The sequence below is a fragment of the Myiozetetes cayanensis genome, unplaced genomic scaffold (genome assembly GCF_022539395.1).
Source record: "Myiozetetes cayanensis isolate MyiCay16 unplaced genomic scaffold, myiCay2020 scf3, whole genome shotgun sequence".
Taxonomy (NCBI): domain Eukaryota; kingdom Metazoa; phylum Chordata; class Aves; order Passeriformes; family Tyrannidae; genus Myiozetetes; species Myiozetetes cayanensis.
Window position 1 is genome coordinate 59,362,083 of NW_026087521.1, and position 15,916 is coordinate 59,377,998.

Consider the following 15,916-nt stretch of genomic DNA (forward strand, 5'->3'; position numbering starts at 1 on the left):
GCCTCCAGGAACTCCACTACAATAAAGTCCAGCTCCTGAGCTCAGAAGGAGCCATTCCAGTTGTCAGGAACCTCAAATCCTGGGAAGCCAAGATGAAGTCAATTTTGAAATTTTCTAAGCAAAATGTCGCCACTGTTTTAAAAAAAATATTTTTTCATTTACATTTCTGTGACACTTCTCAGAAACTTCTTTTTTCTTCCCAATCTAATAACATTTTTATTTCCTGGAATTTCCCCAGCTTCAATTAGCAAACAAACTGAAGCTGTACAACTGAGGTTTTGCCTGAAATGCTCTTCTCTGACCCTGTTTAGAGTAAGGTGGTTACAGCTGTGTTTGGGTGAGTGGGAGAGCAGAAACTCTTCCCTTCCCAGCCCATGTTGTGGTGATAAGGAAACGGGGAAGGGTGGAGAATGGGGTGGCCATGTGTGTATAGACATGCACTGATATCTATTGCTGGATGAACAGCTGAGCATCAACTTCTTAATGAAACAGAGTCTGGTGATTAATTTCCTTTGCAGAACAGGACAGTGCCCTCAATTCAGGCTCTTCTCTGCCTCCTGAGCTATAAAAGCTGTTTGCCTCACTATATTCATGCTAAAACAGCAAGTCCAGGGCAAAGCCTCTCCTTGCACAAGCATTCAGCATGACCAGTTGTAAAAAGTTCAGGGGTTTCAGAATGATGTACTGGGACAAAACTAAATACTGCATCAGCTGAAGTGTCTTTGGCAAGGGAAATTCCACACTTATCTCTAACAGTATTTTTAGTCTACGTGCCTCAGGAACTATTTTTGCTATGTGCTAGAAGGGCTATAACATGTACATTTCTGCCAGCATAACCATAAACATATGAAAGCGTGACATGCCTCAAATGTGACATATATCAGTAAAATTAAATTCCAATGTGATGCCTATAGTAGGCCATATTGAGGAATCTGAATACTGATTCTGTGATACATAATTTCATGAGAGAATAGAGAACTCATAGATAGAGGTATTGTTAACATTATGACCTAAAGCAAAATTATAGTTACAGTGCACTAGTATTTAGTCTGAGCATGTGCTTTCCAGGGTGAAAAAAACAGTAGAAGTGAAATTACAATATATAAGATGGTACATTCATTTTACAGTCATAAGCCATGGGAAAGTTTAAAGCTGTACCTTACTAGCTTTGTCATTAACAAAATTATAAACACTGTGATTTCTAGTGGGTAAAGTAAGCATGCAAAATAAGCAACCTGAAAGTATCTAAAGAAACATGTCCCTCTCCGGTTTTGATGCTAAGGTTGGGTTATATTTAATGTTATTTCAAACAAAGAAGCTGGAATGTGCAGTCTTTTGGCCAGCGGAGCTGCAGGAGTCCAGAATAATGAGGTCTGGGTTTATAACTCCAGCATTCCATAACTCAGACCTTGTTGAGTTGTAAAAGTAATTACACAACAAAATTTTAAGTGTTGTTACTTCCCTGGAAATCGGTATCTTATTTAGAGCCTAGCTTCAAGCAGCAAGGGTGTGTTTGGTTTTCCACGACTTCTGTAATTCATTTTCAAGTTGCACTTGGGTTACTCCAAAGCACAGAAAATGTTACTTGAGAGCCTGGCAAACAGTGCCTTCTTTTGGGTGTGGAGGAAGCAGAAAGCCTGCAGAGAGGTGTCTGAGGCACTGCGGTTGAACAGCACGAGGCATCTGCAGAAAGCATCTGGCATTTCCCTCTCGGACTGAGCAGCTTCTGTGGCTTCTGCCTTCTTTTACCTGCTTAGATGCCAGCAGCTTCTCTGGAAAGCTGGGAATCAGCTGAGTGCAGGACATTTTTCTCCTTTCCCCGGCTCTCACTGCTGCTCTGGCAGCCTCCTCACCATTCATCCCTGCAGCCTCTTGCCCAGCAGTGGGGCCAGGCTGCTGCTCCAGCCTACCAGTCTGGCTGCATTCAAACCCCCTCCTACTTGATGGCATTTTCCTCTGGAGCATTTCCACAAGCACCTGAACTGCCATGTGAGCGTGACCCTGTAAGTGACATCGGTTTTCTTCATGTTAATGTAGAGATGTTACTAAAACTCTCAGAACAAGTGCCTGTTGATGGGTTATCTTGGATCAAGAACTGTTTTGGTGTAGGTAAACTACTAAAGGACATTTTTTGTGTGTGCATGGAAGTTTTTACAGCTATCTTTCCTCTGTTATTTTGGCATAGGCACCGTCCTAAATATTAAAAATATAACTGAAAATAGAATAATGAAAAAAAGCCCAGGTTTTTCTGTTCGGGTTTGTTTAAAAATATTTAACTCAACTTTGACATGAAAATTGGAGTCAGATCGTACCTTATGCATCCAAACACAATGGTTTGTTTTCCTGGTGTATTTGCTTTTTTCTGGGAGTGTGCTGAAGTGAAAGTTTTGCTTAGAGGAGGCTCAGATTGTCCTACAGCCCTGAAGAAAGGAAGCAGTCAACCTTAACTTCAGTGTTTTTAAGATTTAGCTGGAAAAGCTTGTCAGAGTAGCACAGAAAAATATCTTTGACTAAATCTCTTCTCACCAACCTATTCCTTCCTGCACAGAAACATGAGCTCTGCTGGCCCAGAAGGAAGGAAAAAGATGAGAGAATGTGATGGCTTGATTGATTCTCTTGTGTATTATATCCAAGGAGCTATTGCAGACCATGAGCCGAATGACAAGGTACTCTTTGAGATGAAAAGTGTTTTCCTGGGGGAAATTGCTAAGTGAATGTTTGTTGTTGTTTAGAAACCAGTGTTCAGAAAGTGTTGTGATGTAACTGTTTCCAGGGCTTTTAAAATTGCCACCAAATGTGAAAGTCCAGGAAGAAGCTTTTTGAAGTATTTTTATCCTGCTATCTAAAAGAATAGTACCTTAGCACTGGGAAAGCATTCTCAGAATCACCAGAGAGAAAGGTAGAAACTTCTGTCTTCTTTAAAAAAGTGAGATAAAGTCACAGCTGTCAGAGATACTAAGACACAAAAGAGTCAGATGTTACCTTTTCAGTTGCCTCAGGGAGCTAGCTCGCTAGAAGCTTAAAAAATTAATCTGGTTACTCACCTGTATATTTAATGCTGTATACCCCTTAGGAAATGAAGAACCTAAATCCCTTTGGGTGTCAGTGTAATTAAGGAGCTTGCATCATTTAGAATGGAATTAATTTTCCTAAGTGTTTTTTAGAAGTTATACTTGCCACCTAAGCCAGTAACTACAAGGACACGGACACCTCCAGATGCCAGTTTATCTTGTTCTCTTCCTCCCACCATTGACTGCAGATGAACCCTGAACGCAGCTTAGACTAGATGCTTGTCTTTTAGCTGGGTGAGAAGACCAGCCTCCACTTATGACAGAGTTATCTGCAGCCTGCAAGGCACTTCTAGCGTGCCTGCTGTAACTTGTGCCATGTAGTGGTAATTACTGCACTTTTACAGCTCTATTCTAGGATTAGTTGCTTGAGCATCTCCTTGTATTCGGTGCCATTAGCTTCAGGGAGAATCCAGCACATTACACTTGTGCCAATAGCTCCTTGTTGCAGTCTGTCTTAAAACCTCTCATTCCTTTTTTACTTTCTAAAAAGGAGGAGCTGGTAATAAAGCCATTTGCCATAGGCTCGTCATGCAGAAATTGTAGACCTGACCTTAGCCGTGTTCCGAAAGGAACATCTTATTTAAAAAAGCATTCTACCACAGGAAAAAAACTTCATCCGTAGGAAAGATACAAAGCTTTGCTGATGCTACAGCAAGGTTTGTACATGATCATCTTTACTCTTAAGCTCTTAAACATTTTTTGGCACACTTCTGGTCTGTGTCAAATAGCACTCGCCCAAACACTTCCCAGGCACAATTCAGGAATTATAATGTCCCAGGACCATTTCCAGCAGGCAAGCACTCCACTCTGAATGCAAGCCCTGTGTGCCAGCTGGCCTCAGTGCTCAGGAACATCCCAGGGCATGTTTAATTTATCAGTGTAAATGCAGTCTTGTGCATCACTGGCATGAAGCCCAGCTCTTCCATAAGGCATTAGAAGCTCTGCTGTTAGTTGTTGAAGATCCAAAAATGAAAGCTTTTCCCATGTCTATACATGTCTCTTCCTTGCATGCCAAATCTTTCAATTTCTATTCTTTTGTTATTTTAGGCCACAGAAAACTGTGTGTGCATTCTTCACAATCTTTCCTACCAGCTAGAGATAGAGCTCCCTGAGAGCTATGCCCAGAGCATATATGTACAAAGAAGAAATAATTCTAGCAACGATAAAACACCAGGCTGTTTTGGAACACGGAGCAGGAAAGTAAAAGAGGTAAAGTGCATGTTTAGTTACGTCTCATTTGGTTAATCAGTTGCAGTAACCTCTGGAGAATAAGACTGTAATCTACCTGACAGTCTGTTATTGTTGTGTCCAATACCATGGCACTTACTTGCCACAAAAATGCAGATTTATTAATAGTCCTACTTGACACCAATTATCTCTTTCAGCTGCTGCTGGTGACACTGGCATATAAAAAGCACTGTTTCCTTAGCTGAGGAATACTGCCACTCGGTTTCATCCCCTCTGATGGATCCAAGTGGTATCTGTGCCATGTACAGCAGTTGTGCAAGTGCCCTACCAATGGGTGCGTGTTGTGATGGTTTTTTCACCAGTGAAACCAGCTCAGAATGATTTGCCACTGCCACGACTTGCTGGGTTTTGGGCTATCTCAGGACCTCTTCTTTTCAATACCATGTAGTACAGATCACTAATATTCTGACAACTGGGAATAGCTGGAGGGAAAACAGTACTAGGGGATGGCAAAAGCAAAATAAAAAAGATTGATAACCCTTCTCCATCCGTGGGTTTTGCTGGAGTGTATTGTGCCTTCCATCTATAGTACAAGTAGCTGTCCATTTCTGTTTCTCCTTGATCTCAGCCCCTAACACCAGTTGCTGAGAGATGAGAAACAACTTCCCCCATACCTATCTCCTTTTTTTTTGGATTGAGTGTCCAGTATCATTCAATATTGAAATTTTACACATTATTATTTGAGTTCACAACTTGGCAATCTGCAAATAATCTCATCATAGAGAGTTACAAAATGACTAGTTTAGCTTGTGATGCATTAAGTCATATAAGTCTCTGTTTCTAAAGGCTTTATCTGTTTACATGTTTAGAAGCACCAGGACACTCCCTACCTGAGGAAAAGAGCAATCCCAAAGGTGTTGAATCACTCTGGCATTCTACACTGATTAGGATATATCTCTCCTTAATAGCGAAGAGCACCAGAAACTACACCCAGGAAGCATCCCTGGGAGCTCTTCAGAACCTCACAGCTGGCACTGGACCAGTAAGTCAGCATTTTTTTCTTTTTTCTGATCATTTAGTTATTAATGTGAATGCATAGAGTTCAGGGCTGCAGTGTGACAGGCCCTGAGCCCCACTGCACTGAGCTCAAATAACCACTGACAAGTCACTGGCTCACTGACATCATCAAGGAAATTGAAGAACATTGAAGGGAAAGTCACAACCAACTTTGTAGTGTTTTCTTGCTTGGCAAACACAGGCCCTGCTTCTTCTCACTCTGTGCACGTCTCCATGTGTGGAATTTGCTAATTCGTTACACAGTGGGAGGGATGAGCAGATGTTAAAAGCATCAAAAATGTCATTTTGTGGAACATAGTCCCGTGTGGAGAGGAAGGCTCTGCAACAACAGCAGATCACTTTTGTGGTGAGGAAGCTAATGACTCTGCTTGAGGAACTAGCCAAAGAGCACATGGGAGAAAGAGGGCTCAAAACTTCTTTTATAGCACCTTCCTTTTCCATCGCGGCTCATACGCAGCTCTAAATTGAAACTATTTTAAACGTGCTTAAATTGATGCAGAGAACCTGCTGGGGAGGGTTTCTGAGGCTGTACATTCCTGGTGATGACACAGTGTTGCCACGTGCCCTTTCACAGATGCCGTTCTCGGTGGCCCGGACTGTTGTTCAAAAGGCAAATGGCCTTCCAAGCATCCGAACTATGCTGCATGTAAGTCACCCTGCAGTAAAGAAGACAGCAGTGTCACTGCTCAGGAACTTGTCTCGCAACACCTCTCTGCAAAATGATATAGGTGAGCAAAGACTGGCTTTGTCTCTTGGGCGCTCTCTGCTCTCTTTACCTTCAAGTTTCCTTCTTTAGGAGAAAAAAGAAATGCTCCAAAAAAACCTGATCCGTGTGAGTTGAGTAGATCTCTGCACCAGATACTTGCAGCCATTTTACAGGGTTTAAAATAAAGAGTTTTGCCTAAGGAGGACTTTCACCTCAAGTTTTCACTGTATTGTGTATTCCTCTTCAAATACTTCCATAGGTGCTATCTTCAAAAATACATAATGGAAGTGAAATCTATGCAGATTTGGAGAGGGAGTTTTTCTTCTGCTTAAAATAGGGTAAAGGAAGGTGAATGCCAGCTTCTGTGCTGCCATAGCTATGTAATGCTTTGCTAGAAATCACAGACCATCTCTAATTCTTCTAGCAAAGGTCACATTTCCTTCTATTAGACACAAAACTTTGGAAGCTTGCAGCTCACACAGTTTTCCTGCAAAATGTTTTTGAGAATGGAAGCTAGAAGATGCTATAGAAAAAATAATTTTAAAGGATCTTATTTCTAAATAGAAGCTGTTTCTATTCTGAATATTCTCATTTCGATTTAATGTGTATTTGAAATTTTTTCCTACTGATAGGATAAAATGAATTCACATAACTTGTTCTTTTCTGTGTTCCCACCAAAAGGAAAAGGGGAAATTACAGGCATACGAATGGTTGATGGGGCAGATTAACCTCCAGAATTCTGCAGAACAGTCCCCTGGGCACTGTTTAATCCTTAGAGAACATTCCCTGTTAATGAAAATATTATAACATGTTGTTGAGGTGATTTCAAAGCGATAATCCATATGGTGTTAAAAATTACAAGTGGTGAATCCCCTGGACAGAATAGAAATTAAACTGACGAGAAGCTGGGATTTCATCAGAAAAAATAATTTATGAAAGAGTGTGGGAAAGATAGAATAGCACAAAGCTTTGGAGACAGATGCTTCATCTTGCACATTCACAGTCATTTTCTTACTTCACCCATAGTAGAAAGAACTGGGGGAATTTCAGGCAAACCTTTTGTCCATGAAAAGGTATTCTTTGTGATTGACTTGAAAGCATGTGTGAATTCAGGTCAGATTCCTAAAAAACTTTGTTCAGAGCACATTGGGAAAGGCATGCTGTTTTCTAGATATGTGTATAAATTCATGAAGCTTTCTGAAAATTGCCTTTCTTGATTTACTGATGGAGAAAAAGATGGACTATCATGTCTGACATAATTGCTTGAACCTTGTCACCCATCTGGAGAAATGAACAGGCTGGTCAAAGTGATGAGGTGTTTCTTGAGTAGGGATGGACTTCAGAATATGATGTTATTCTTAAATAAGCAGTTTACACACTGGTTCAGAAAGCTGTGCTGCAGTCACCTTTTCTCAGTTTGGTGTGTATCACTATACCCATGATTACCTCTAGGACACAGAGGTTTCCCTGGGAAGTGGCAGCCTGCTGCTGGCACATGCCTAGTGACCTCACTACAGCACATGAGGCAGTAATGTATTGTGTATGAGGCAAACTGCAAACTGTCTGATTCAGTGTGGATGCAGCTTAACCTCAGTTGCAGGGATGCAGTGCAGGTACAGAACGATGTGGGAGCACCCTGCTAGGTGAGAATGGGAGGAACAAGGTAGGACCCCTGCATAAACCTGCACCTGTTGGTAATGGAATCGCTTGTCTCTCTTCCCACTTGCAGCCAGAGAAGTTTTGCCTGATTTGGTCGCGGTACTTCCCGAGTCTGTCCCAGGGTCTGACGTTGCCTGTGAAACCACAGCGTCCATCTGCTACACCTTGTACAACCTGACGCAGAGCAGCTCGCACAATGCACGGCTTCTCCTGAGTGCTGACGGCCTGCCAAAGATTATTGCCATCAGCATGAATGACAGGTAAGGTGGATGAGAAGTCTTACCTTCTTCCTTTTTTGTCCTGGGCAAAAAAAAAAAACAAAACCTGCAACCTCTCTGCCACCTGGGGAGAAAAAAACACTTTGTCTCAAGGTACAGGGCAGCTTAAACAAGCAATGTGAATAGAATTGCACATATTGGGAAATACAGAAAAATCTCTTACAACTGTTCCATCCTCAGCTAAATTCACTGTGTTCCAGAATGTTAAGTAACTCCTCAGAAGATAACTGCACAACATTATCTATATTCTGATACACGTAGTGACTGACCATCAGAACGTGTCTGTACCCCAGAAGTTTCTGTCTTTCCTGTTATTTGTAACACAGTCCTGATAATCTTTAGCAGTGAAGTGCAGGGATACATTTTATAAAACTGATAGACCTGTACTTAAAAATAATTCATAAAGTAGCATTTTATAGAATAGATTCAAAATTTAATCATTCTTTAATATGTAATCACATGCAATCAATATTTACTCAAAAGATAATTAATGCTTTAAGAATACGAATAATGATGCTGCTTGCCTTCCTCTCCTCTCTTCTTACAAAATGAAAGAGGAAATGCATCTCAGTAAAGGAGGCCTCATGAGGCTCCAAGTAGTTTAAATCCTGTCTAACTAACCAGAGATTTTTACCTACTGGAAAGATTCTTTCAAATGCTGAGTGTATTTTCCTCAACTGAAAATTAATAGTGTGATAGCTGCTCTAAGATGTAGCCTACAAAGTACTTGGTTTCACCCTAATTTTGAAGAATGAGTGATGCACGGAGGCATGTTTCATTTTTTTCAGTAATCAGGACAGCATGAAACATGCTACTATACCTAAAGAATAGCAAAGCAGCATTTAGGAGCAAAGAGAGACAGGACAAATGCTGCAAGGTTACATTTGCTGAAGTCTATACATGCACTGTGATTATGACTTGGAAATTTAACTATGTTTTCTCATTCTCTTTGCAAAATTGCAGTAACATGTTCAGCAAAGCTAGCAGGGCTGCTTCAGTCCTCCTCTACTCCCTGTGGTCACATACTGATCTCCACAACGCTTACAAAAAGGTAAGATCTGGGTTAGAACAAAGACACAGAACACAGAATCTGTCCTTTCAGACCTAGAACTCTTTAATTTGTCCTCTGGGGTCCTTAGCAATTCTGCACATATAAGAATCAGTAGGATTTCAAGTGGTCTCTGAATTTGGTTTTCCTATTGCTTATACTGCCTTAGTAATGCATGGCCTTAATTTTTGCTCATCTGTGTTCATGTTCCCTCCCCCTGTGGTTTTAAATCCACTGCCAAAGTTTATGAAAACTGTTGCTGCTGCCTGTCAGAAGTGTCAGATGGTGAGAAGTGATGCATAGTAGATGACCATCCACCACTGACTGAACCAACCTGGCACAGAGGGTGTAAAGTGCCAGCAAAAATAAATGCAGGGCGAGGCAGCTTCCTGCTTTGAAACCAGAGCAGTTTTATTCTCCTTATTTGCATGATCTGGTAGCCCACATGTAGGTAAAAAGCTAGGGCCTGGAAAAGGTGTTGGCAAATATTTACTGCCATAATCAAAATCAAACAAGAAATGACCAGCATGAGTCAGACAACAAACCGGTTTGTTTCTTTTTTTTTTTTTTTTTTTTTTTTTTTTTTTTTGCTGAAGCTCTGTGACTGCTTTTTCAGTGCACAGCTGAGTTGAATTCAACCTACCTACCTTCACCCTGCATTTCAAACTGTTTTCAATCCTGGTTTGTTTGCTGTTCAAAATTGTCACCCAAAATTCCCTATAACCTAAAACTATCCCATGTTCTCAAGGTAGCCTTCAGCATTTATTAGTTGGCTGTTTCTTTTTGTAGATTTTTTGTTGAAATTTGCTCTAAGAAAGTTATTTAGCATAGTGTGCTTTCATGGTGTTGCATCACACTCAGCAGTATACTTCCCCACAAGCCAGAAATCAGTGCTCAAGAATGAGGGTACTGTACCCATATAAATTCTTAACGAGATTTTGTCGTCCCTGGTTTTTTACAACTACATTCCTGACTTTATTGTACAGCAATATGGTATGAATTTTCTGAAGTCACTGGTAATTTAGGTATGCCTGTAAGACACATATGTAAGATGTGAGTTTCAAAAAAAATCTGATTACTTGTTGTTCCTGTACAAATCAGCTCCCTTAGAGACACTGAGTATGGCACTGAAAACTGCAGACCACCTAATGCCTAGACATTTTTGAAAAGTCAGGCTGATGAGCAACAGAAATTAATTGATCAAATGAGGTGGATAAAGCCCTGAGTCATTTTGGCATCAGCCTGTACTGTTTGTTCCGATAAGATTAATCTCAGCTGGCATTAGTCACCTAAGAGCCAGGAGTCTGTATTGCTGAGCTAGAAGAACAAACTCCTGGTACAGTCAGTGGAGAGAGTTAAGCAACTCCAATTATTCATCTCACCTGTCTTAGGCTAAATGGAGGTGTGACTGTCTCTATGACTGTAGAGGACTCTGCCTAGACCCCTACCATGGCTCCCTATCTAGCTTTTAGACAGCTCAACCCACCCCTACCTTGCAGAATCAGCACAGAAGATAATGGATAATTCTGTTTCTTTCGTTCCAAAGGCTGACTTTAAGAAGGCGGATTTCATCAACACCCGGACCACAAAAGCCTATAACTCACTAAGAGATTGAATCAGAACATAACACCACTGAAGACAAACGAGATCAGACATCAGTTAACGTAACTGCCTTCACATGGTTGGTGTTGCCATTGTGAACCACGAAGTATCTCAGAAAAAAAAGAAATTGCGATTTTATATAAAGACTTGAGTGATTTTTTGGAGTTTTTAGTCCTAATCACCTTGTTGTCACTGTATATATCAATATAAGAATAACCAAAGATGGATTCTTCAGGATGTCTGAGGTGAAGTTTCATCCAGGTTTACCACTAGTCAGAGCTGCAGATGACTGCCTTTGATCTATGCAGAGAAGTTTGAAATGCTGATTGGCAGCAAATTTCTTTTCAGACTGTTTTATACAAATAGTTTTCTACAGTGGATAAGCATCAAGTGCACTGCTCAGGACTTAGTAGTCTTTCACCCTCTTTTTTTTTTTTCCCACAAGCTAAATAAGAATCTGCAGACTCCATGAGTATGCACAAGAAGCTGTTTCACTACCTGGCACCAATGAAGTTAAAATTATTATTTTTGTACTGCTGGTATTCATGAGCTCACTGGTTCTTAAGCCCCTTTCCTTTGAGATTTCATCAGCAACAAAACTGATTTTACATAGATTTTATCATCTCTCACTTCTCTCATCCTCCCTCACCTGCCTGTTGCAATTTGTGTCCAGAAGGGGTTTTAACTAGAACCACTAGGTCTAAGACACTATGTTTCAGAAACTTGAGGCTGAATTTAGACACATCATTTTTTACTAGTTGGTGGGGAAGTTATTTGTGGGTGATTCAGTGATTATTTTAAGAAAATTGCAATTTCAAAATAATTCTTTTGATTATATATAGTAAAGGGAGTGGAATCTTGCCTTTGTTTTTGAAGTAATAGACACACACAAGAGGTTAGGCTCTGTGCTGCTTAAGGAATGCTGATCCTGCTTCATATTCTCTTACATGAAATAATCATCCTCCCTACAGCAATTACGTGCAATGTGATAACTTTAGGACCATGTCTGCACATGTGGGAATAGGCAACAGGAGGAAAAAAAAAATCCTAAGCACCTAAATAAAGGCTGTTACCATGATATGATGCTCAGAGAGGGTAAAGAAGCACTAAAAAACCCTCATCTGCACTTTCAGTAAGTCAAATTAAAAACAAACAAAACAAAACAACAACCAACCAGTAGTTAAATTGTCCATTAAACCAATAGGAAATTAATATATAAATATATAAAAGGATGGGGATTGGGTTATCAGCTGACATGATCTGGCATTCCTCTTCTGAAATCAGGGGAGGTGAGCTACCTTTATGGCAATGAAGATTTTGTCATATGTACTTTTTTGTCATATGTACTTTTAAGCCTTGCTGCTCGAACAGAGCCCATCCTGTGCCCTCATTCTGACCTGCTGGCACAGGAGCTATTACAGCCGTTCCTATCCAGAAGGAGATGTGCATTCCTTTGATGCACATTTCAACACTCCTGGCTAAAGGTCCAGCTCCTACCAGAAACTAAGACAATAGACTGTGACATTGCATTGTGTCCAAACATATTTCTGGATATCAGGGAGCTAAATTCTGCTGGTAGATGCACATAGTTCTCAGAGGATTCCCAGAAAGTCCCACACGTGCGCACAGAACAGAATGTGCCCTGGGGAGGTAAGCAAACAACCCTGCTTTCCCATCACAGATCATTTTCATAGGTCTGTTAGTCCTCCACATTTGCTTTGAATAACTCAAATCAAATGCATTCCAGAAGGAGGTTTTAAAAATACTATTGGTTTTTTTTTTTTTTTTAAGAGGTCATGTTCAAAATACTACAGGTCCAAAAACAACACAGGGGAAGGGAACTTACAGCACCTCATGTTGAGGAAATTGTTTTTATAACTTTTTAAAATATGATAGAAAACAGACAATTAAAATCTAACTTTTTCTTCTAACTTGTTAACCCAAGTAACACTGCATGTGCCACAACTGAATAAACACCAGGAAACCTGGACAAGTCTACTTTTGCTGCCCAAAAAGAAGTGGTAGGCAAAATTAATATACAAAGAGTAAACCTGAATACAGAGTAGCATGGGAATGAAGAATTGCAGTCTAAAAATCAGGAAAGCTGCTTTTAGAAATCCTCTAGCACTGGTTTAGTTCTGTGAAACTCACAAGGTATTTAAAAAAACCAAACAATGCCAGGTACTTTAAAATACACTGTTTAGTATGACTATCTCCCAATAAGATGTCCTTATGAAGGGGATGCAAACTTTTTGTGTTGTTTCTATTGACTCCGTGATTTTAAAGGTCTTTTTCAACCTAAATGATTCTCTGATTCTATGATAGTGTCCCTTTAAAATCAAAGCAAGTTATAAAGTCACAAAGTATCTCAGACCTGGCAACAACATGAGAAACAGAGACACGCCTTATTACAACTGATCTCCTGCTTGTATGCAATCAAAAATGTTTCAGCAGGTCTCCAAAGAAAACAAAACATGTTAGTCAGAGAAATAATAAAGTGCTCTCTCTAATGCAAAAAATCTGTCTTTGATTTTTTTGTTATTAGTGAACATACTTGCTGGGATGCAGCAAATGTATTTTCAAGCCTTAGCCCTTCCTTTAAAAGGGCAAATTTTAAATTAAATCTGTGTATGGAGACTTATTTTCTACAGCAGGGCAGTGTTACTGAAGGCAAGCTGTGTAATGCTCCTGTTGGCATCAGAGTGCTCCTGCAAATAATTTGTTTTTACTTACAAGACATGTTACAGTGCTGCTGACATATCAAACCACACAGCATCTTCTGTTTTCACCTCTTTTTTAATTGGTATTTGCCAGTAAAATGGGTCCCTGAAGATCTCGAAAATAATTAGAAGCTTTCTCACCATAGTCTTGGACTTGGGAAATAGAAGATTCACTGCTTGCTCTTTTCCTGAGAAACCTTGAATTTAAACGTACTGAGCAGTGCCCAAAGTGTCTTTGGCTGAACAAAGAACAGACCCCAGGTCCTCTTGACTCGTGTCTTAACCACAACCCAGTACAACCATCTTTCACTGAATTGTTTTAGCAGAAATTCTTAGATAGTATGGATAATTTTGCAGTAGATACTAGAGAATATAGACATTAATTCAGTGTCAGAGAATAAGTCATTCCCTTCCTCATTTCATCCTCCTGCCTTTTTTCCTCCTGTCACTGCTCCTAAATATTTTCTTCTCTCTCCCTTCCTAAATAGAATTAAACTGTGTAAAATATTGCATTATATTATACACGAACACAGGGTTTAGGTTACTTGGCTCTTCTTGTGAGGTCTTCCTTTTGAGTAGGAACATGCTATCTAGTAAGAAAGGTTCAGTCTTCCCTTCTGGGCCCATAGGAAACTGCAGGTGAGATGAACTGGCACCATCATAAGCCACAATACAAGAACCTCAACTCCTTCACTGGCCACTGTTTAAGCCTGGCAGCTTATCCTCAGAAGGCAGTCCATTAAAGCTGATGGTAGGCAGGCTGCCTGTTTGCTTTTTATCAGGGTTAGCCCTTAGGTTCCAGAAGCACTGCCAGAAGCATTAACCTTTCCCCATCTTTAGGTTTCGGGAATAAAAAACCCAACAGTATCACTTCACAGCTCTCTTTGGGGGGGTGGTTCATGAGATGGCCTGATGAGCACAGTCGCACAGTGAATCGTGCACAAGCCATGCATGGTGTTGAGACTGATGTTTCAACTCCAGCAGCTGCTCTTCCATTCTTTTGCTTTGATTGCTACTGATTATCATCTCAGTTTGCATTCCTGACTCATAGTGCAGACCCATCCCACAGGGAAGATAACACGACCTTAAGGCATCATCTGATATGATACAGAGGTCTGGAAACAGAGGCAGAAATCAACTGGAGGAAATGCATATTTGAGCTCAACATCACCAGTACATCCAGGACAAGTCCTGAAGAACAGGGTGTTGTACAACCAGGTGAGTTACACCTGGCATATTGTTTTAGATGTTGCACAGCATCTGCCCACTGAAAACCCAGCAGGGAATTTTGCTCAAATATACCAAAATAAAAAGGGCTTTAGTGCAGACAGTATATACAGATCAGGCTTTAACCATTCTCTGCAGTCATCCTTTGGATATTTTAATAGGTTTGCATATGAAGGGGGAATAAACAAATTTTATCTTATTTCACATGTTCAGAGCTAAGTACATTGTAATATACACATTAAGGTATTGTAAGCTCAGGATCAGAAATTAGAGTTTGCTTTTATCTTTTCTTCAGCTGCATCGAATGTGACTTTAAATAATTTAAGGTTAGGAACTTAATCTTTGTTTAACAATTTTTCAGTTACTCAACCTAAGCTCCCATTCCCTTATTTCTATCATATTATTCTTAAGTCATCAGACCAGCCTAAATATCCACAGATATAAAGAAGAGGAAGCAGGCATGTCCTTAGCAGCTACAGTTTAGAGCCAATACTGCAAACCACCCCCAAGGCATCAGGAGCTTCTGAACCTGCCCATGCCCTTGGTCAAAGAGCAGGCAGCACCATGGCCACGAAAGGGAACAGGGACAACACCAGTTGCAAATACAGTGCTCATCTCCAGGCTCTTTATTCCACCCTCACCACATATTCCCTCTGAAATTGCACAAGGCCCTCCCTTGCCTACGCCTGCCTTTTGCCATCTCTATGCTGTAATCAGCTATAGGACCATGAGTCAAAGTGCCACCACTCACCTTGAAAGGTGATGGCCTCAAAAGTCTCCAGTCTGCTCTTGATGTCTGAGGTTCAGAAGGACACCACTTCTGTGTTGGTTAGACTTTGACATCTGGGACCTCCTGTCACATAAGTAAGAGATTTGAGGTCTTGCTCAGTTCTAGAGAAATTTAATTGTTTGAGCCTCAGAAATATGTCTTACTGTGCTTTCACCAAAAATTGAAATATCCAAGTCTGAGCCACTGGGCAAACACAGAAAATAGTAAAGAGTGAGAGGGGACTTTTTTAGCTGCTGCCAAGAAAGGTGAAGTCTTTCAAAAAGTTCATAAACTTTCTGAAGCCTGTGAAGGTCATAAGATAATGGGCCCCAGCCAGAATAGCTGTATTTGGCTTGGAATAACAACTAAATAAATCAGTAATGTTGTAGTATCACTGTTGAACTTTGCCTGGAACGCACACTGTGCCTCAGGATACGTGAGCACACTTGAGTTTTAACTCAAAATTCTGGATATCAGGCATGTGTATGAGTTGAAAGCCCTCACAAACTTTTTAAGGCCGAAGAACCTTGGATTTGGAATGCAAGATCTATGACTGAGATTGAAACAGATT

At 40.4% G+C, this 15,916-nt stretch overlaps 1 protein-coding gene across 1 annotated transcript in view; it reads left to right on the plus strand.

The window, feature by feature from the left end:
• Positions 1-13,123, plus strand: part of PKP2 (plakophilin 2) — a 42,935-nt gene extending 29,812 nt beyond the window's left edge. The window contains 8 exon segments of the mRNA XM_050325017.1: positions 2,549-2,666; positions 4,119-4,280; positions 5,129-5,144; positions 5,147-5,301; positions 5,911-6,064; positions 7,772-7,961; positions 8,943-9,030; positions 10,574-13,123. Coding sequence (XP_050180974.1) covers positions 2,549-2,666; positions 4,119-4,280; positions 5,129-5,144; positions 5,147-5,301; positions 5,911-6,064; positions 7,772-7,961; positions 8,943-9,030; positions 10,574-10,642 — 952 coding nt within the window. The 3' untranslated portion in view covers positions 10,643-13,123.
• The last annotated feature ends 2,793 nt before the right edge of the window (positions 13,124-15,916 follow it).